At 41.2% G+C, this 21,451-nt stretch overlaps 2 protein-coding genes across 6 annotated transcripts in view; one reads left to right on the top strand and one right to left on the bottom strand.

Moving 5' to 3' along the window:
* Positions 1-478: 478 nt before the first annotated feature.
* LOC136430575 (tudor domain-containing protein 1-like) lies at positions 479-19,582 on the bottom strand. Of its 4 annotated transcripts, none has more exons than XM_066421306.1 (22): positions 19,461-19,582; positions 17,764-17,895; positions 17,419-17,491; positions 14,809-14,900; positions 14,143-14,254; positions 13,805-13,866; positions 12,967-13,660; positions 11,589-11,770; positions 11,153-11,252; positions 10,633-10,767; positions 9,614-9,763; positions 9,106-9,282; positions 8,537-8,702; positions 8,256-8,395; positions 7,852-7,968; positions 7,140-7,341; positions 6,562-6,705; positions 5,878-6,144; positions 5,589-5,717; positions 5,294-5,410; positions 4,473-4,745; positions 479-3,968 (listed from the first exon to the last, which is right to left on the bottom strand). In XM_066421306.1, the coding sequence occupies exons 1-22, from the start codon at positions 19,463-19,465 to the stop codon at positions 3,547-3,549; spliced, it is 3,891 nt and encodes a 1,296-aa protein (XP_066277403.1). In that variant the 5' UTR covers positions 19,466-19,582; the 3' UTR covers positions 479-3,546. The 4 variants fall into 4 exon arrangements, with proteins under 4 accessions (XP_066277403.1, XP_066277406.1, XP_066277404.1 ...); XM_066421309.1 differs by having other exon boundaries at positions 10,633-10,743; XM_066421307.1 differs by having other exon boundaries at positions 11,589-11,752.
* A 466-nt stretch (positions 19,583-20,048) lies between these two features.
* The window catches only part of LOC136430573 (coiled-coil domain-containing protein 186-like), a 28,546-nt gene continuing 27,143 nt past the window's right edge, over positions 20,049-21,451 (top strand). For both annotated transcript variants that reach the window (XM_066421305.1, XM_066421304.1), the window contains exon 1: positions 20,049-20,145. The gene's annotated coding sequence lies outside the window, so the exon portion shown is untranslated. The remainder of the gene's footprint in view (positions 20,146-21,451) is intronic.

Here is a 21,451-nt window from a genome sequence, read left to right as displayed (position 1 = left end):
TTGTTGGGTGGTAGATAGCGCTCGTGCTTGGAAAGAAGTGACATAATTTGGGCCCCCTAGCGACCAGTTCAAGAATAGCATAGTAGGTAGCATAGACAAGGTAACAAGCCAGACTAAATTAGCGCACGAATGGTTGGGTAACAAGTTTGACTAGATTAGCACATAAACGGTAAGGCAACAAGCTAGATTAAATTAGCACACCAATTGTAATGTAGGGAAACATGCCAGACTAGATTAGCGCACCAATGGTAATGTAGGGAAACATGCCAGACTAGATTAGCGCACCAATTGTAATGTAGGGAAACATGCCAGACTAGATTAGCGCACCAGTTGTAATGAAGGAAACATGCCAAACTAGATTAGTGCACCAATGGTGAGGCAACAAGCTAGTTAAGACAAACTAGCACCATAGTTAAACCAATTGTTCTTCCTAACAGCATAAAACCTGAAATAAACCCAAAATACCACAACAAGCAAATTCATTTTTCCAAACAAACTTAATTTATTAGTTGATAAACTTCTACACCATGTCTACAATATGGTAAGAAAACAGTTTTCTGTAACTCGGAACATTTACAAACTTTCTCAGCACTACAAGAAACACCTTTTCTACTACTTTGATGGACGACATTAACAAACTCTCTAGATCTGCTCCAAGTAGCTTGTAAATATAGATCTATGTCTTTGTCAGTGAACACATTGTAACTCAAAACATCATTAGTTTTGCCCCGGAGCTTGCAACAAAAACAAGGGATGCCAATGTACGCATTGTGTGTGAATCACTGGCCAACAACAACACAAAAATATGCACTGCTTCTGATTTAGCTTCAGGAAAATATGATGCAAAGGTTATTACATGTATTTTCAATCTGTGGCATGCTGTAGTACAAGTTACGATTGTCTTTGGAGTCACACAATACTTATCAACAGTATTGGGTGTACATCACAGTGCCAGTGGATCAACCCTTTCAGTCTGGTCTCATGCTTGTCTAACTATAAAACTTAACTGTTATGCCTCGAGGTAGTTGTAATACGAACAAATACAAAGGGTACCAAATCTTCACCAACACAGCATAGTTTCCACCACAAGATGAACTACATAAAAATATAAATGCAGTTTAAAAGTAAGCTGCTAGGGGTCTCAACATTTTTTTCTTATTTCTCAAACAAGGGCCTACCTTCAATGATAATTGGCCTCAATGAAATACTGTTATGTTTCATAGGCCAAGGCCTAATTAAACAAAATATCGTGAAAATCCATTTAAAGTTTCCTGAATAAACTATCAAAATAGCACAGGTGAAAAGGATATAAACTGAAAAGAATAATAGAACAGAACATCAATAACCATAATGTGCTACTACTGATCTAAACATCTGTGAAAACAATCTAGTGTGACTAAAAAAAAATCACCAATAAAATAAATTTCATAAAGCAATGAATGCAGTGCAAACTGAAAGAAAAGATTCCAAGCAAAGTGCACGCCCAAAGAAAGATGCAATGCATATACATATAGCAGTGTAACAGCTGGTGATTTAGTAATTAGTACAAACAGTGATTTGGTAAAATGGATGTGAGCACCACAAAACTGATGCGAGCGTGCAAAAAGAATTGAGCAAAAAAAATTTGCCCTTATTATGAAATCTATGTGGTTTAACAAATGACGGAACACACAGAACATATATCAAACAATAAATTTTGTATTTTTGTTCTTTCTTAATTTCCCTATCTGAATTTGGGAGACTTCACTCAAGACTAAATAGTATTAGATTTTTTTTCAGTTTAGTTGTACTGATACACAAGGCCAAAAACAGGCATTTTACAGCATATACGGCAGTCTTTGTATAATTTCCAGTATGATGCCCGAGCAGATGTCATCCATTTTATAGTCAGTGTAGCCTAAAATACCAGTCCGAAAAAATGTCATGGGTACAACAAAAGTTGAACATTTCAACAACTCTTGTATAGAAGATTATTTTGATCATGCTGTGACAGTCAAAACAACTCCATAGGCGGCAGTCACTGAGCACTGGAGGTAAACTTTATGTCCTGGAGGGGAACTTATTATCTTGAAATAACGAGAGATACTTTTTATCATGATTTGTCCTTTTAAAGCTACAAATGTTCAACGTTGCTCTCTAGCTTTTTACGATTCAACAAAGGAAGTCACTATCCCAATACTTTCACTTTCATCAGTTACCCTAAAGGTACGAGATTAAACTGTCAAAGATAGCTCTCCAGCTTTTCGGAAGTCTGCAAGGAATGTCAATATAACAATGCCTTGATCTTCATCATCAGTCATTATCACAATACCCTCATCAATTAAACCCTAAAGATTTGAGATCAAACTATCAAGATCACTCTGTACCTTTTCACAACTAGGTAAAGGATGTCACTATCACAATACCTTCACCTTCATCACTTACCCTAAAGGTGCGAGATTGAACTGTTCAAAATAGCTCTCTAGCTTTTCAGAACTCAGCAAGGAATGTCAATATAACAATTCCTTGACCTTCATCATCAGTTATTATCACAATACCTTCATTGTCTATCAAGATCACTCTGTTCCTTTTCACAATTCAGCAAAGGAAGTCACTATCACAATACCTTCACCTACAGAACTGCACACCATTATCTGTTACCCTTAGGGTATGCTATAGAACTGTCCTAGGTACTTTCAAGTCAACTGCAACACTTCTTACTAAAGTGTAACTGTTGTAATTCCTGAGTAGAAATGTTTTTGGACAACAGTCATTCCTAGCAACATCATTCCCATAGCATATGGCTTAACTTGCTACATATGTTGAAATACAAAAATATATCATCAGAAGATAGAAAAACTAAAGGTTTCAAGCTTTGGTCCTGAGCTTTTGGCACAGTACTGCATCACTAATATGGTATCAAATATAAGTCTTTTGCTTTTGACAAAAAAATATGATGGCAGAGCTTTCCGCAGATGTACCGTTATTGAAATCTCACCATACTTATAACATACAGATACAGTTTGTGTACTTTGATGCACATTTTGCCTTACTAAACATGTCTTCTCAACAAAACACATACAGCCTTTCAACTAAACCTAGGCAGGTGTCACCCATTACACCCTGATCGTTAGCACTTCTACTGTTGTGAACCTTATGGGCTTCTAGACCTTTTGCCGGCAAGGTGTTTAGTGCTAGCAGGACGTTTTGATGTCAAAAGGATGCCAACTTTAACCTCAATCCTAACCCTAATTCTAACCTTAACACTAAAAACAGAAATTTAGCTAGTGATTGCAAGAACTGATGGCAAAACATATTGGCAGTGAAATGTCCTGATACCACCTCAAATAAACTAACTAACATAGCTGTGCGACTTCAAAGCACACACATAGACAAGAACTAAAAAGCACTTTGGATATGGGTCTCTCATTAAACTATGACTTTTGTGTTGTACTTTTCACTATGTTATCTTCTTCATGTGTCATTCTGAACTCTTTGAAGATGCTTATCATCTATAGCTCTGCAACAATTCCTAGCATATGTAATCTTTGTTAGGATTTCTTCAGCTCAGCTTCTTTTCTCATGCAGCAGCTGCTCCAGGAGGCTGTACACACTGGACAGCTGCTGTTGCTGCTTGGCAATCATATCCTTTATCTCCTGCAATTCTGGTCCCAGGACGCTTAGCAGGTCTGCACTGCCTGCAGTATCAACTGCTGCTGCAGGGGGAGCCTTGTGGCTGCTGGCTCTCTCCAGACCACCATTTTGGATGACCTCCACTGGGCTCGGACTAAGAACATGCCCGTTCTGCACCGGTGGGGGATGGGTGGCTGCAGGTTGGCTGCTCTTCTGTGACAGCTTTCGAGAGGGAGGGGGGCTCCCTTCAGGAGACTGTGGTTCAAGCTGGGCCAGTCCCTCCTCAGCCAACATCACAGACAGGCTACGCTCCGGCTTACTGGAACAGTCCCACAAGTCTAGGAAATAACGATCTCCTGAAATACAGATGCACCATTGGTTGGTAAAAACCTCTTAATATAGGAAATAGCTAGTTCTATGCTCACATTTCCACATTTTTATAGGAGAATGTTGTTCATAACTTCAGAGGTGACCAGGAAAAGTGAGATATCAATTTGACTTAAAACATACCCTGCATGCTGGAAATACAATATTGAACTTGTACTACTCTGGGGAGGTCACAGTAGAAGGAGCACACACAGCAAGCCTGTCGGACTTGAAACGTAAACCTTTCTAAACCTTCCTATGCTCCTAACAATAGAACTTTGCTGCAAGGATTATCCACAACAGGGTGAGCATTATACAATATAGAGTACAACATGGCGTATCTAGCATCACCAGAAGTCCCAGCCCACCTGTGTAATACAAGTACAAGCCCAAGTGATACTGTAAAATGTATCATCACAGCCCGGGTATGACAAATGCATAAACAAAAGATCAAAATGTATGAGAATATTAGACTAAAAAATTCCTTTCAGTACCTTCTTGTCCTACAACTTCTGCTGTGAGTCTCTGACTGTCCACATAACTGGACAGCAATGCTGCGGCGCCCTTGGACCACTCCCCACCATGGACAGGTACCACCCCGGCCAGGCTGGCCTTGAAGACCTGCAGTGGTAGGGCTGTGTGCTGGGGCAGTGCTGGCCGCAGCCTGGTCGGGCTCACTTGAACCTGCTTGCCGATGTCCACACACTCGATCTGGACCTTGTTGGAGATACGGTGCTCTTGGACCTGGGCTCTCAACCAGTTCCGGCCTACAGAGAAAAACAGAATCTTTATTGATGTTCCCTTCTGAAAGGGTTTGAAATATCCACATGCAGCGTGGTATTTTCAAGATTTGCATGTTAAAATATTCTGAACGTATAATTTTGCATGCTGATACATATATGTACAAATGTATATCATGTTCTCACTGCTGAAGTCTCATGTTGCATCCCAAGGTTAGCATTCCACTAGAACTCCTATCTCCTGAATAAAAGTACAGTATCAGTAATTCATTTATCATTTATTTCTCTCACCTCAAAATCCTTTGTAACAAATTAATTCCTTCTTTGTTAGTTGTAAAGTATATTTAGGAACACATAATTCATCGTAAATATGAGCTTTGGTCAAAAGGCTGTGTCTTCCTCTTCTCTCATGGAACAGTAAAACTTCAAGACTAATCAATAAATTAAAACCTTGGTAGCTACAACTTATGCATGGCATATTGTTTCCACCAGTAAGTTACACAAAAAATTGAAGCAAAACAACATGAAAAAAGTACTATTTTGAACAGATACAGCTGCAAGTTTGTCCTCCCTACCATCAGGAGAGTTCACACAGCAGATCTCCCCTATGTCAGGATAGTAGGTTGGGTCCATGGGCTGGCCTTGGCAGTGGTGAGTTATTTCTTTCAACAACATCTGCAACTCCTGCACACCTGAAAGAAAGTATGATACAAAATCTTAAGGTGCAGCCAATGTTTGCTTTATCAATCAGTTAAAAATCTACATCTTTCCTGGTCTTATTTGTAACTTGGTTTGCAACAAAATAGTGAGCATGTTCTAATGAAGCCATCTACTGGGTATCACATGGCAGTTCACAGTGGTGGGTCTCACCTGAGGGTTCAGTCAGCTGGCAGTAGAACAGCCCAGGAGACCGGACACACTTAAGCACCACGTCAAACCTGCCGGACGTGGGGGGCTGCACACGAGACACTGTCTGCTCACGGCTCTTCTTTGCACTGCCTGAGAAAAAAATTAAGCAGCCTTCAGATGCATTATGAACCACTGCTTGCTATCTGATTATACATTTAAATACTTTAAACATTGACTTTGATTATCATCACCTATGTCAAGATTCGAAACACATATCATTCTGGTAGACTGTACTGTAGAATAGACCTACCAGGTCTGGTCTGAGGTCTTGGCTGTAGTTCAGGCGGCTGTGGGGAGGGGGAGCTTGCTGGAGACGAGTGTACGGGTGGGGTGGGAGACCTGCGGTGCAGCTGTGAGGAGGGTGGCCGGCTGGAATCACCTGCTGGCTTACCGGGTGAAACTGACGAGTGCTGCGCAGCTGAAGCAGGTGTTGCTGCAGGCGCCACTGCATGAGATTGTGCAGGTGGGCTGAAGATAGCTGCACCTGCTTGTACCATCTCTTCTGACACCCTTACACCTGTAAACAGGGAAAAGTGTCGAAATAAGGTGCTGAGTTATGGTCAGATGGAGAGATATTTCTGGCAAACAAGTCAACACAAACCACGAGATCAACCTTACACAGTATCTGGATTACTCAAACATAGAATGAATCCTAATTACTGTCTTGACACAGGACTGCTAATGTAATTCTTAAAACTTTTTGTGGTTTTCTCTTTGACCTCTCTACTGCGAATTCATGACACCGCGAATATGCATTTCCAATGTCACCACTGTACTATAGAATTGTTTCCACCACAAATCTAGAACACTGTGAAACCTCCTTTCCTTCCTTCTGTGAAATAAAACCACCACAGTAAATTAATGTAGTGTCAAACAACCTAATGCATGTGAAAAACATCAACTAATAGAGTGACATTGTTTTTGATGCTCCTACCCGTAGCAAAGTCCTTGAGCTCTACAGAGAGCGTGGCTCCTTCCCTGGCAATGGGTGTTCCCATGAGCAACTTGTCCTTGGTAAGGTCTTTGAAGAATGCAGTCACCTTGTGTGACCACCTGTCACTATTTACAGGTGAAACACCTGCAGATTGAAAGAACCATTAGAGGTGCACGTTAATGTCAAATGGCAGTGTAACTAGAAAGGTAATAATTTGTATTTCTCATAGTTGTCTCAGAAAAACTTTGAATAAAGAGTGAACAATTCAAGTCAGTCTCTTGCTCTAAATGATTTGAGATATCAACTTACAAAGGGTATCATTTGTTAACAATTTTAAAGATACATGTAGCATGAGAGTCTGCACAAGTTGTGATACTGTTATTGTGTTATTCTAATCTATCCATAACAATTTATATTGTTTTCAGTGCTGGTCATGAAAATAGAGAATTCTGGTGACAACAAATGCTATCTGACTTGTTACATTATTGAAGCAGTTCCAATAGACATCTATAATTCTAACAGGCTATTGCAATCAGGAAAAATTAGAGCTGATATCAGGGAACGCTATGTACACATACCTGCTAACTTGCAGTGCAGTGCTAGGGCAGGACACTCCGTAAAACTTTCTGGGATGGGGCGGGTGTTAGCTGTAGTCACAGTCTCCGTGTTGCCGTAATCCAGGAAGAAAACATTCAGCTGGCTGTTGGACACGACTTCCACGACCTCTGCACGGTACCACATCTGGTCCATCTCCCAGAGAGCACAGCACAACTCCCCAACCTAACAAAGAACAAGGGAGTTCTGCAGTTAGCATCAAATCTGCAAGGTGGGGCTCTAGGCATTCTGGAAAGTCAGTGCTGTTCTACCCTGTACAGAGACAGATGTTTTTAGACAAGTACGCAATAAACACCTTCGAAAACCTTTGAATCAGTCATGACCCGACAAAACACATCCTAGTTTGCTTAAAAACCACAACATCTGTCAAAGCAAATCCACCAATTGCAGGTGAGGTGACAAATTACCAGTTCACCTCAAACCCACCAATTCCACAAGTTACAATGACCTGAAAACAACTTTTACAAAAAGCTGACTCTTTCCCACATGGAATTGGTGGGCTTGCTTTGCCAGATGTTGGGGTTTAGGTGAACTAAGAAGTGACTTGTTGAGTCGTGGCTGCTTCGAATCATTCTGCATTTCAATGATTGAGGTTGATTGGACAGGTTGACTATAAGGGAAGCAAGGGGTCAGTACCTGGCCGGAGCATGCAGTCAGGACCACTGCTAGACTTACCTGTGGCATGTACGGCTCCTGCTTGTTCTGTGAGACTGCAGCAGGCAGTCCAGCAATCAGCTCCATCTTTTTCCCCAGATCTTCTGCCACCGCCTTCATGTCTGCACCAAGGCCAACCTAATGAACATGCTGGTCAGTTCTAAATACACTGATTGGCACATAAAGCTCACAGCTACAATAATGGCTCCAACCTTAGGCTATCGCCAACAAGATTTAAAGGTAGATGTTATGGTACAGTAATCGACAATTCCAATTGTACCATTTTTACATCTAGGATAAAATGCCATTGTGTTGTCACCACTTCATGCAAAATATCTTATACCATTGAAATTCCATATCTGATTTTGTTTAGTCTTTATGAAATAAATGGAAAGCAAAATTTGACCTGAAGTGTTTCCTTTTACCTGTCCATAGAAAGATGCAGGGCTGTCTATGTGGGTTATAAGAAACCCAAAGTCTTCCTGAGGGTCTTTTGGGGGTGGTGGGGGCTTCTGGCAAGGAACGAAAAGTCCTGATTCCAAAACCATGTCTGCCACAGACTTGCCTTTGGAGGAAAAAGAAAGCACATATGAAAATCAATCACAAGAAAAACAAGAAATTTTGACATATCATATGCGACAATCTACATCTTAAGAAAAGCTTCTTGAAAAGAAAAGAGTGAGTTCTAACAGGACAGCCCACTGACCTGTGCCAACTGCAGCCATTTCCACTAAAGCTGTACCATCTTGTTCCTCCTTCATGATCACAGAGCATTCCTTGTTGACAATGTTTGTTTTGAGGAAGTTCTCGACTTCTGCGCTCCAGGCACTGCCTCCCTTGTCTGCCAATGCTAACAGGCTGCACTTTACTGCCTGTAAGGCGAGGAATGGCAAGTCAATTAAAACAATGCTACGAAACCCCAGTTAAATGAAAGGAACAGCTACATGTACATGTATTTATGAGAGTAGCCTTCAACATATCAGTTAATTTTTTTTTATTATAAGAAATCTTGACAACTGTAAGGAAAGAAAGGAAAACTACTTTCTGCAAGCCTATGAGCTAACACAGTGCCATCTTTCATGTGAAATAAGTCTTAAGACTGGCTATCGCAATTTTGTAGAAGAAAAGGAACCATATTGTAAGGTGGTTGTTAAACCTTGGTCATGGCCCCTGCTCACAGAGATTTTCAGTTTCCTATAATAGTCACTAATACCGAAATACAATGTACTTGTTTTAACCATGTATTAAGAACATATAAATTATAAGTAACCTCACCAGTAGTGGTAACTTGGCCATTCCTGGGTCCAGCTTCCGAACCCTTGCCACGGGGATGGTTTCACTATTTCCAAAGTCCACGTACGACACAGCCAATGTGCCATCTGGGTTCACACCATCCACACCGGCCCTGTACCATCCTCCATCACTGAACTTGGCAGCACACAACTCCCCTGCCTACAAGAAAACATTAGTTACTGCTTAAGATGTTAGTCAGACTTGCCAAACTAATATCAACTTATTCCTTTACACAATTAGTATTTGCTATATTGCTATATTTACCACAAAGGAGGTGGCGTGACAATATCCGAGCCTGGATGGCCACTGGCAGAGTGTTCTCACAGAGCAAGAGACAGGAGGGAATAAAAGAGGCTGATACTGGATGCCACCATAGTCCCCGACCCTCAGGCATGAGGATGAGACTAGGTAAAGGTATTTGCTGTGGTACACTTTCCAAAGCAGCTAACACCTTTAGGTTTAGCATAGAAACTAAGAATGCAATCTATACCTGTGGATGGTAGGCATTGCTTCCCTCGTTGGTGGTTCCCTCATAGGTCTGAGCCATGTTCACCATGAGTTGGTGCAGTTCTAGGATGGTCTCATGATGCACAATCTGGACAGAGATGTTTTCTGGACTGACAACTTCTGTCACAGACACCTGTGGTAAAAAGTTATATCATAACCATCCTTTGTCGCAAAATTACAGAATTGTTCAAAGATGTCTCAAAGAATATAGTGTGCCACTAGAGCTGTGTACCGGTACACTGTACCGGTACAGTACCGGGTACAATCAATTAGGTACAGGTCCAAAATACCTGACCTTGCTGTATCGGTACTGGACCTGACTCAGGGGATGGCCACCTCGACAGATAAAATCACTATGAAATTACTGTGGCAGTGCTCTAAAGCCACTCTAAACACGGAAAACACATTTGCATGGCTGGAGTCAAATTTTCATAAAAATAATACCTAGCACAATCAAATATTATGTTTTTACCAGTTCAAACATGCTTTTGTCCTTATTGAAAATCTAGCATTTTCCGAACAAGTAGTTTAGGTACAGCTTCAGGTCCGGACCTGTACCTTAACCCGTGTACGTGTACCTGTACCTGTACCTAAAATTTGTTCAGGTACACAGCTCTATGTGCCACTCTTCCAAGCAAAACTTAACCCAACAAAATTTGCCATTTGAGAAAAATTCCACTGTTTTATTTTCATGTTGACCTCTCCACAACAAATTTATGACACCAGGAATATGCATTTCCACTGTACTTGACTGTGCTACAGAATCATTTCAACCATAGACTTAATACACTGCAGAGACCTCCTTTCTCCTTCTACCGCACATTTAAGTCCCCAAGAAAATAGATAAATTAGATAAACTAAAACATACTTTTAGCTTCTCTTACCTTCTTACATAACAGTAAACAGATCTATCGGTGTTTATGAGTAGTTAATATTACTTGCCATTCGGATACTGTCATAGCCACAGATAGATCTGCTTGGAGATTAAACAGAAACACTTGCCTTCACAGTCTCTCCCTTGGGTAGTTTGGCCTGTACCATATTGGCCAAGGTGAGTTCAGGGGGAGGGGCAGCTTGTGGTGGGGAGGGGCTGGGTTGTGGACGTTGCTGCTGCTGTGGTGGCGGGGTTGCAGTAGGCTGGCAAAAGTAAAATGTCAGAATAAAACAATTTGAAGAAAGACCTACTTCAGTGTATAATAACACTTGTTTTATGCAATATGCTACAAATAATCGATTGGATTGTCTCCCCGAATATGGTACTACTGTATTGGAATTTGGTTTAAATCTACATCATATATGACTCACAAAGCTAAATACATGTATGCTTATTGACCCTCCAACATTTTACAATCTTGCTACACAATCTATATTTGGGTTTCTATTCAAAACTGTATCATCTGGAAGTTAAGACTTTTCAGAGTACTTTTAGAGTCAAATTATAGAGTAACATGCTAATTGCAAGTAACAAAATGTGTCTTCATAACAAGAACGGAAAAATGGACCAGATGTATAAAAAATTTACCATCTGTATTCCTGACAAGGCCATCAGAGTGTCCATCTTTTCTTTCACGTCTTCCCCGGCCGAGACATCGAAGTTTTCAAACCCAGACAGTACATCCTCACTGTAAAAGGAAACAAATTTTCATCTTCAAGAATCTAGATTAACTCAAAGAACCTAAAATATTTCAGCAAAAAATAGGGTATCACCGAAACAAAATACTGTGATAGTTCTAAAACTGCTTAGTTTACACTTGCACTTGTTATATATTAACAGAGATTATTTAAATTAGAGTAAAAAAAAGGCCTTGGGACATGTAAAAACAATCAAAAACCAACATACATTGTATTTAGTAGACTGGTAGATAATGTCCACAGTCCAAAGAATGAATGAATGGTTTATCATTGTCATCTTGGGACAACTAAACAGCTGTAGTCTACACAAAAGTAGTGCCCCCTACCCCTGCTCCACGGCCCTGCAGTGGCTCCTGTGTTCAGGCCAGTGTTTCTTCTGACATTCCTTACTGCAGTACGGCTTCTTGCAGCGGCCACACCTGGACTTACCCTGCTGACCACACAGGAGGCAGGGGAGGGCCGGATGTTCATCGGAGGACGCTCCAGTCTTCTGGGGAGAACCAGGATGCTGGAATACAGGAGTAGTCAAACAGAATCCGCTTAACTGCACCACCCATTTGTCAGCGTTTTTGGTGCAATTATCCGGCTGGTGCAATTATGCGAAATGCCCAGCTGGACCGCACCACCATGGGCGAGGGGGTGTATTGTTAGGCAGAAACAATAGCACAAAGAAAACAGACGAAATTATTCAGTTATTAACTTTTTTATTGACCCTTTGCTGAAAATAAATAAATGACTACGAACCTGTTTTGATTTTGCATTTTCATTTCCATGCGATCTACTGCATTATAACATACGTAATGTTATAGGGGAGGCATTCTGAAACATTGTCATGCCACTCATGGGACAACAGTTTCTGTGTTACATTACGTAGAGTGCAGTTGTCGATTTACGTAAATCATGTAACGTTACCGCCATGAAACTAGGAATTGAAAGTAAAACTTGGTTACTGATAACGGGTGACCCGCCCGGGACCTCCCATACGATTCCTATCAACGTAACTGTCAATGGAGACCGCCTTCTTTTGTTACTCAAAACAGTTTTAAACATGTTGGCGGTATTGGGCCTTTACACCGGCAGGTATCGGCTCATTTGTACCGCGTTTGCCGATTTTATCGCACCTTTTCAGTTAACTTGTCAAATTGGTGCAGTTATCCGGCATTGGTGACCATGCGCGGTGCAGATATGCGGAGTCACTAACAATGCAGTGAATGGGAACCGGTTTTGGATATTGGGATTCGGTGCAATTAAATGGAAGGTGCGTTTATCCGAGGTGCAATTAAGTGGCTTCGCCTGTATGTCAAAGTTAAAATCTGTCATCACATACAAATATAGAAATCTTTCCCCTGGCTAACACACTTTGCAATTCCTGACAACTGTAGATACTAGAGACACAGATTTTGTGCACTGGTAATTATGCAACAGCAGAGGGATATAAAACCTTGATTAAAAAATCATTAAACTGTGTATCTTACTTAGTCAATAAGCATCAGTAAACTGTTTACAGAAGACACATTTTACACTAAGAAATGCAAACATTTGGACAATACAAGCTTTTGCTACATATATCCACAATGTGCTGTCACACACACACATAAACTAACAAATGTACAGAAGCCAAACTTAACATCCGTGTATGTGTCATGACACTTGATAATGATTGAAATAAAACAATACATTTTTGATAAAATGTAAAATCCTTACCTGTGATGTACTAGGCTTGGGTGAAGCACCTGTCTGCCTGGAGTCTCCAGACTCTTCATGTGTCCCATTTGTGTATGTTCCCTGGGGAGTAGGCACCCTTGCTGCGGTCCTGTCTCCTCCCCTCTTGTCAGGCAGACTTGGATTGATCCGAGCTCCTGTAGGCTGGCCTGCTCGTTCAAAGTTGGGTGCTTGCTGTGACGGTGATACCCGGTCGTCTCGGTTGTACCCCCGATCAGCTAAGCTTCCGTGCTTAAACTCACCACTTGGCTGCCTGTCGCGTATGTTACTCTGGGAAACACTACGCCTCACTCCCCCTCCAACACCCTGCTGCCCTGCGTATGAAGTGTTGTGAGGGCTCAGAGACTGCCTCCTACCTGAAGTATCAGGTACTGCAGGCAGGTGGTGGGGACTTCTCTCTTGTCCCGCCATGCTGCCTTTGAACTGGCTGTACTTGTTTGTAAATGGCGCTGAAGCAGGTCCAGCCGCGTCCAGCCTCCCCGAGCTGTAGCTACGCTTTATCGGAGAAGGAGGCCTGTCGTCCAGCGGGGGAGGGGAGTCCCCGCCACTGCTGTGGTGCCTCCCCCGGAGGTCTCTGTCCGGCGCTGAAGGTGAACTCTTGCCGTAACGATTCTCAATCGTTCGCATGGGTGGGCGTGACTCTCTCTGAGACCCGCTGTCAGATGAACTGTAGTTCCTAGTGAAGTGCATAACAACACTGATTTCACATTGTACAACTAAGTAGAAAAATTATTAGTATCAAAATCATTAGCATCAAAAGGACTGCATGATCAAAAGGCATGTTTGATTTGACAGGAAAAAAAATGGACAGCTTTCTTACCTTGGAGACTGTCCCTGTGATGCATACAGTTGAACCTTTTCTGAGGGGCATGACTCCTGAAACTATACACAAACATACAGGTATCTATCACAGATAATGTGCACACAACGTCACAAACAATTTCGTAATTTTGGCCCGATCAGATGTCACCAATTAGATCAGTTACTGCAAAATTAAGTCAGTTATTCCTTTTGACTAAACACCTTCAAACCGCAATCTTTACACTTAACACTGTGACAACCTCCTTTTCCCATCTACCACAAAAATAAATAAATATAGATGGTACACTAAAAAGACAAGCGGAAAATGCAAAGTCCTTCACAAAGTGCCTATCACACCTCTCTCTTGGGCTTGGCTGGTCTGATCTTTAGCGTGAAACTGCCGCATTTCTTTAGGTGGAATTCCCTCATCACAGCATCGGCATCTCGCACAGAAGCCATGTCTACAAAACTGGGGAACCACAGATAGGTCAGTACACAAACTCATCAATCAACTGTAAAATATGTTTGACTTGAAAGAAAGAGTATAACTAATACTGATCACTCATCTACATTTTGTATAGTATGGATGTACATGTATACCTAAATGCAACATCAGGTACAGGCACATGTACTGGTACAGAGGTACCTGTTCCTGTAAAATTTGACGGAGTAAACTGGGGTTTTTAATGATGATAAGCTTAATGAAAAAAGAACAAACAGTTAACAAAATGTTTATCTATACCTTATCTATCTTATGCATTATTTAAAGAGGATTTCAAATCAAAGATGGTGCTGATTTCAATGAAATGATCATACAATGTTTTCATCATTATCCTCTGATACATTTTCGGTAGGAATAACATGTTTTGAGAAGTCAAAACGTTATCTTCTTGAGTGTAAGTCCATTCAGGTACAGTACCAATACATTATTGTTGCGGTATTTTGGACCTGTACGTAAATTATTTTTGCACCGGTACCAGTACACATTCCTAATCTATAAGAAGAAAAGCTTTAGGAACTTACCAATATGTAGAACCATAAGAGAAGTCTTTGGGTCTCTTTATATCAACAGACTTTGGTACAGCTACTTGGCCGAAAAAGTGCTTTACCCCATCCTAAAGCAAGACATAAACAATATCATATAAAAGACAACACATCATATGGAACATCATTATATTTTGATCTTAATTCCAACACCATTACAGTTAGTAACCCATCCTATTCTAGCTCGGCTCACTCCACTAGTGGCTTCCCTGCCAAGAAGTCTCAGGCACCAATAGACCCCTTTCCAAATACCGCGGCCATTTTGAATCTAGCGCGAGCGCGCGTGGTTCGAGCGCGGGAAAGCGCGGGAAAAGTACACACCCGGTAAGTCCGAGCCAGCGGTAATGGCGTCCTCAATAGAAAGCAGCGTTGAGTCATCTTCGGCGGCGAGATGTTCTCCTCCTCGGTGAAATCCATCAATATATTTGCATGGCACAAGTAGATGATATTGTTGTGGACACTTGGACTCGATATCGGCCAGTAAGATTGTGAATTTCTGCTACTTTTCCACAGTTCCTACCGGGATGTTGAGCGCGCGCTACAGTTATAGAATGCTAATATGTTTACACCGCGTGCTTGTAGTTTCCCTAGTAATGTTAGCTTAAGTCGAGAAAAATCCCACAAAACATACACTTTTCGGGCTGGGATCCTTGTAGCTACGTTTAGGTATGAATATAACTCTTGAGCCTTTTGGCTGTCGTGACAATGCCAACATCATCTTGAAATTACGTTAGTTTGAGGGAGGGGCGTGTTTTCTGTGCAGCGTTACATCTTATATTCCCGCCAAATGAAATCCTGCAAAACGTTAAAATATAGGCTTGAGTTCAATGTCCTTTTGGGTACAAATTTGGCAGCATTCCGGCGGATTTTTGACGATCTTTTAGGATGCCAAGAATTTAGTCTTGAGGACTCCAAGTACGTGAGTGAAGGTGTGTTTTCCACTGTATCTGACGTTTCTTTAAATCATTTTGCGCTGCAATATTTCAGATATCTGTTGCCCGGATGGAACCCGAAAAACGTTAAATAGTATTGACTTCAGGACTGAAGGACCTCATGCCGATATTTTTCCTTTTTTTGTGGGGTTTCATCCTGTGGAAATCTAAAATATTTCCGCGAAAAGTGGTGTAATGGAACACGCCCCCTGCTTTCACTCACGAACTTCATCAAGCTAATCTTGGCACTAAAATATTGTCAAAGTCAAAGGAGCCACCGAAGTTCCGTCAAATTTCTATACTCGCAAAGCCCTCAAGCCCATATTTTCACGGTTCTGTAATATCATCCGACGGAAATTAAGATATTACGGCGCAAAGTGAATACACTCCATCTTCACTCACGTACTTTAGGTTTTGATATTTCAGAAAACTCGTCAAAAGAAGCCGCCGAAATTCTGCTAAATTCCTAACCAAACTGACCTTTAGCTTAAGCCAACATTTTCACGTCTTTTTTTGTTGGATTGCATTCAGCGGAAATGTCAAATATCGCCATGCGGAGAGATGTAACAAGAAAGAAAGGAAAAGCTAGACAGAAAAGAAAGAAAGGCTAGACAGAACACACGACCCGCTCTCAACGCGCGTTTTCCCAGGCGAAGTTGGCATCGTCCAAAATTACGGTCACGACCGGTAAAATTCCGTATATTTCTATCTAAGTAGCTATAAGGATCCCAGCCCGAAAAGTGTATGTTTTGTGGGATTTTTCTCGACTTAAGCTAACATTACTAGGGAAACTACAAGCACGCGGTGTAAACATATTAGCATTCTATAACTGTAGCGCGCGCTCAACATCCCGGTAGGAACTGTGGAAAAGTAGCAGAAATTCACAATTTTACTGGCCGATATCGAGTCTAAGTGTCCACAACAATATCATCTACTTGTGCCATGCAAATATATCGATGGATTTCACCGAGGAGGAGAACATCTCGCCGCTGAAGATGACTCAACGCTGCTATCTATTGAGGACGCCATTACCGCTGGCTCGGACTTACCGGGTGTGTACTTTTCCCGCGCTTTCCCGCGCTCGAACCACGCGCGCTCGTGCTAGATTCAAAATGGCCGCGGTATTTGGAAAGGGGTCTATTAACAGTGGATTGACTGTCATTTGAACATTCACCTAAAATACAAACGAGGGCTGTGATTGGCTCTGAGTTGCTACAGACCTTAGTAATGGCATGGAAATGGGTTTGAACAGGTCAAAGCCATCAGAAAGTGGGCTGAAGCTAGAGTAGAAAAAGATAGATGTCAGGCTGATGTGTTGAATATGCTAGTTTACAGTTTGTTCAACTGCACATGCACAGCATGGTGCATTGTGGATAATAAAAGTGGTTGGTCGAACCTCAGACTGAGGACGAAGCATGACGCTTTTTCGTTAGCTAGTAGTGCAATGCGGCTCCGCTACGGCTCGCATGTGGATAATATGCCAAAGTTAAGGCCCTTTACACAGTTCGAATCATGAACCAGCTTGTCACACCATACAATACTTACACCTTCAGCATGATCACTGGCTACTGATAAAAGTAAAAGACTTAGGTGTATAACAAGAACCTACAGGGTTTAATGAAAATCTTCAATTAGTTGTAAGTCAAATAACACTAACCGCTTCCATTTCCAGAGGGATGCCAGACACATACAGGGTGATACTATCAGACTGGGGTTTCTCCCCATCTCCACTGAAATAGGAACATGAAATACTGTCAATCTTGAAAATGTTTGCAGAGGTTTGTCCCCGCATTTTTCATGGCGTCCTCTTAGTCTCACAGTGAAACAATGACACCAGGCCTCAAAGATGTTTTGTACATGTACTACTAGTACTACAGAACAGTTTCAACCGAAAACTTTCAACACTGTGAAAATATGCCTTTCCCCTGCTAGCAAAGTAATTCCTCGCAAAAACAGATGAATTTACAGTATATTCCTCCTGCAATAGCATCACATTTTGTACCTGTTCCTTGAGGCAGGGGCCAGCCCGTTGGGGAAGTTTGCACCAGGGCCGCGGTCATAGCTGTTGAAGGTCGGCGAAGTGTAGTCTTCTTCCATCGGGTTCCAGCTTCCAAGGACATCCAAATCTTTGCCACTGGAGAATATAATAAACAATGATAGAAATATAATTTGATGGCATAAACTTATCAAAGTTGAAACAAATGAAGATCGCTGTCTATTAATTCTATGTAGCACATTATTTGTTTTCCTGAATTCTTAAGTGGTTATTGACAAATTGTTATGTGTTACAAAGTCGAATACCAGATTGACCAAAACTCTACCAGGAACCCCCCATGCAGACCCTTATCCAGGTCTAGAAGATCATCTTGTTTCCTTTTCTTATCCTCATTCAGAGAGAGATCCTCATTCAGTCATCTTTAATACCTGTCCAGTATTACAGGCTTTTGCAATCTACAATATTAAATACACCTAACAATACCTATACATAGTTCGCTTCTGCAATCTGCCTATAACCGCCTTGCTTTCTGCCATAAAATCGTGTTTTAGATAACAGAATATAAGATGAATGATTAGCTTAGACCCCGTTCACACTCATTTTTTTCAATCGCGATTGAAGTATAATCGCGGTTGTTCGATCCGATCGCGATTGAACGCAAAGAAACTTTTGCGTTCACACTGCTTTTCGCCAAGTGGATTAAAGTACGCCGTGATCCGATCGCGATTGAAGCACGATTGAAGCATGCTATCTGCGATCATCTGGTAAATGTTCTTGTTGTCCTTGTTGTCCTTGTTTTGTGTCTATTTTTTCCGCTAGACATTGTCACTTTGTGAGGTAAATGTCCCTCTTTCGGTGACATTTCCCCAGTTTGCACCTCCTCTCTCCCCCAGATTGCGCCATCTGCCACCAGCTGAAGTTGCTGACGGAGTTTTATTCTCCTTCTTTGGCATTGTTGACGATGAAAAGTTGTTGTAAAAGAGCGATCTGACGTGCGGATTGGGTTTGTTTTCCCGCGCGATGCGAACTATGACCCCACGTACCCGCATGTATGACCTTCCACCCCCGGAACCAGCCGAAATCTCCGCCGATCGCGATGGAATGAATCGTAGTTGTGTTCACACTCAAAATTTGATAGGATTGGATTGGATCCGATCGCGATTAATCCAATCAAACTACCTCCGGAGGTAGTTACAATCCAATCGCGATTGGATCGTTTTGGATCGTTCCAATCGCGATTGGGAGCGTTCACACTGAAAAAATCAATCGCGATCGGATCGGTTCAATCGCGATTATACTTCAATCGCGATTGAAAAAAATGAGTGTGAACGGGGTCTTATTCATATGCAAATTTATGCATAGATCTTCTTCAATCCGATTAGTTCTCCTGGGAACTAGTTTTAGTAAGGATTAAAAACAACAGAGACCGTTATATGCCCGGATATTTGCACAGATGAGACGTTACATATATGTTACTAGGACACAGTTTGAACCATTAAGAAACAGCAAAGCCTGAGAGTTGGTTTGACATAACCAGATTTGTGAAAAATGGCGGACGTCACAGATGTTGGAATTTTCACACCACGCCGCTCCAAAAACACACGTTATTTTCGTTGTACTCACGCCCAAATACTCTTTCTCTGCGTTCCAAGGCTACATCATTGACTTAGACTCCTATTGACTCTTTCAAACATTGAACTTACCTCATGTTTCCTTCCCAGCTGTTGACAGACTGACAGACGATAATACCTGCACGAAAATTTGGCGCGTCCTCCGCTCCCTTGGGAATGACCAACTCGGGAAAAGTCGCAAACTTTCGTGACTTTCCACGAACTTTGGAGCCTTCCACTTATACAGAAGGGATGTTTAAACTTTTAACGATAACTATATAAACGTTATAGACATTCTATCAGGATTATATGTAAGTATGTACCAAAGCTATTAATCGATATGAACAAAATGTACTTTTAAAGAATGACCTTTATTGCTATAAATCGTAACATGGAAATGTGACCTGTCCAAATTACTAAACATCCCCATTTCTTGGGAAAAAATACAAACACTTAGATGAAAGGGCCTGCTAGTTTTACATGACAATGAACGACATAAAGGAAACAAGGTCAAACGTATGCACAAAAAATTACTATATTCATCACTCACATCAAATTTCAATTTTGATTATTTTTTGCACCGAAATGATTAGCATTTGAATAAATCACATGCCATGTTTTCGCGGGAAAATGACGTAGCGGAGCTGATGGCTGGAGGTCAAAGTTTGAAGTGATGTAAGGGTTTTTGATTGGTCAACCGAGACCACGTGATAGAAAACTAATTTCCGCCATCTTGACAAGTCACCTGGTGCTCTCAGCACTGTTTTGTTGAACAAAGGTAAGAATTTTAAGGAAATAATCAATATTTCTGGAGATTTAGCATATTTTGAAGATACACGTTTATAAAATACAGTAATATGAGCCATTTGATGAAGTTTCAAGAGGTATGGATCTCGTTTTGGTGCGATTTTTGACGTTAAAATCCATCTGACTACGTGGTAGTTTTTCTAAAAAACTCTCGACAGCTTCCGGGATTCGACTTGTCAAGTTGCCACCTTGACCGGCCTGGCTCGAAATTCAGCCCCTTGATGAACATTTTCGCACGCTAAAGCTCTGTTTGTCAGTTCTGTAGCTGTGCTTGTTGCGTGTAATCCTATGCATTGTCTGAGGTAGATGTGGGTCATTTGTATATGGAAGGAATCCAAACAGATATGCATGGTTCCGAGTTCCGACTCGAGAATAATTTGAAGAAAACAGAACAGACGGATCAAAGAAAACACATCACGTCACATGCTGGCTAACACGTCTGCTGAAACATGTACGGTAGTGTTGTTTATAGAGTTATTCATTTGTATCACGGTATCTTGTTATCAAAGTGCTGATTATTGATAAGAAATATACAAAATGTACATGTATATAGCCTTACAATTTGTTACAAAGCAAAAATCCATGATGTCACCTTTATTAAATGATTTTGATGTGCCAACCATCTGTCATTCATACAATGAACAGGGGCAGTTTGATTCCTCTAGGAAAGATAAACAAGCCTATAGAAGTCACAACATCTCACTAGAGACTGTGAATCATGAAACGCAAGGCAAATTCATGACACCGCGAATATGTCTCCCTTGAATTACTACTGAACTACAGGAAATTTTGTTTCAACTACGAATTTTAAACACATACCAGTAAACATAATTTGTTCTCCTACCACGAATAAAACACTGTGAAACTAGAACAGTACTCCAAACTTCTGCTTGAAGCTTTAACATATTTACCTGTCCTTGGTATTTACCCATACCCTATAGGCGATACAGGGCCGTGTCAACTTATCAAGGAAAGGAGCATGACTGGTTTACTAAACAAACAAATCATATCCTGTTCCTTGCAAGTCAACTTCTTTTTTTTCGCATAACTTTAGGCGTAACACACTAGTTTTGTACAGTAAGTACAAGCTGAGTAAGACTAGTCTGTACAGTTTGATCCACTCACACCAGTGAATGTGAGTGTGGTGGGATCTTAAATGTGCTCTGGCTTTATGCTCCATACGAGAGGACATCCCTAGCTGAAGCTTTTGACACTTAAGTCAAGTCTTTATTTCTGAATATATCAAAATGTCAATAGTTATGTTTTTTTTGTTTTTT

Source organism: Branchiostoma lanceolatum, chromosome 3, assembly GCF_035083965.1.
Source record: "Branchiostoma lanceolatum isolate klBraLanc5 chromosome 3, klBraLanc5.hap2, whole genome shotgun sequence".
NCBI lineage: Eukaryota > Metazoa > Chordata > Leptocardii > Amphioxiformes > Branchiostomatidae > Branchiostoma > Branchiostoma lanceolatum.
Note: the sequence above shows the minus strand (reverse complement) of the source record. Positions and strands in the feature narration are given on the sequence as shown.

What these genes read in the sequence shown, in the direction of transcription:
- LOC136430575 (XM_066421306.1), bottom strand. An exon ending in TGGCCAAGTTACCACTACTG is followed by an intron (nt 8,703 to 9,105) that starts GTGAGGTTACTT and finishes CTCGCCTTACAG; the next exon opens with GCAGTAAAGTGCAGCCTGTT. An exon ending in AGGAGCCGTACATGCCACAG is followed by an intron (nt 7,342 to 7,851) that starts GTAAGTCTAGCA and finishes GTTCTTTGTTAG; the next exon opens with GTTGGGGAGTTGTGCTGTGC.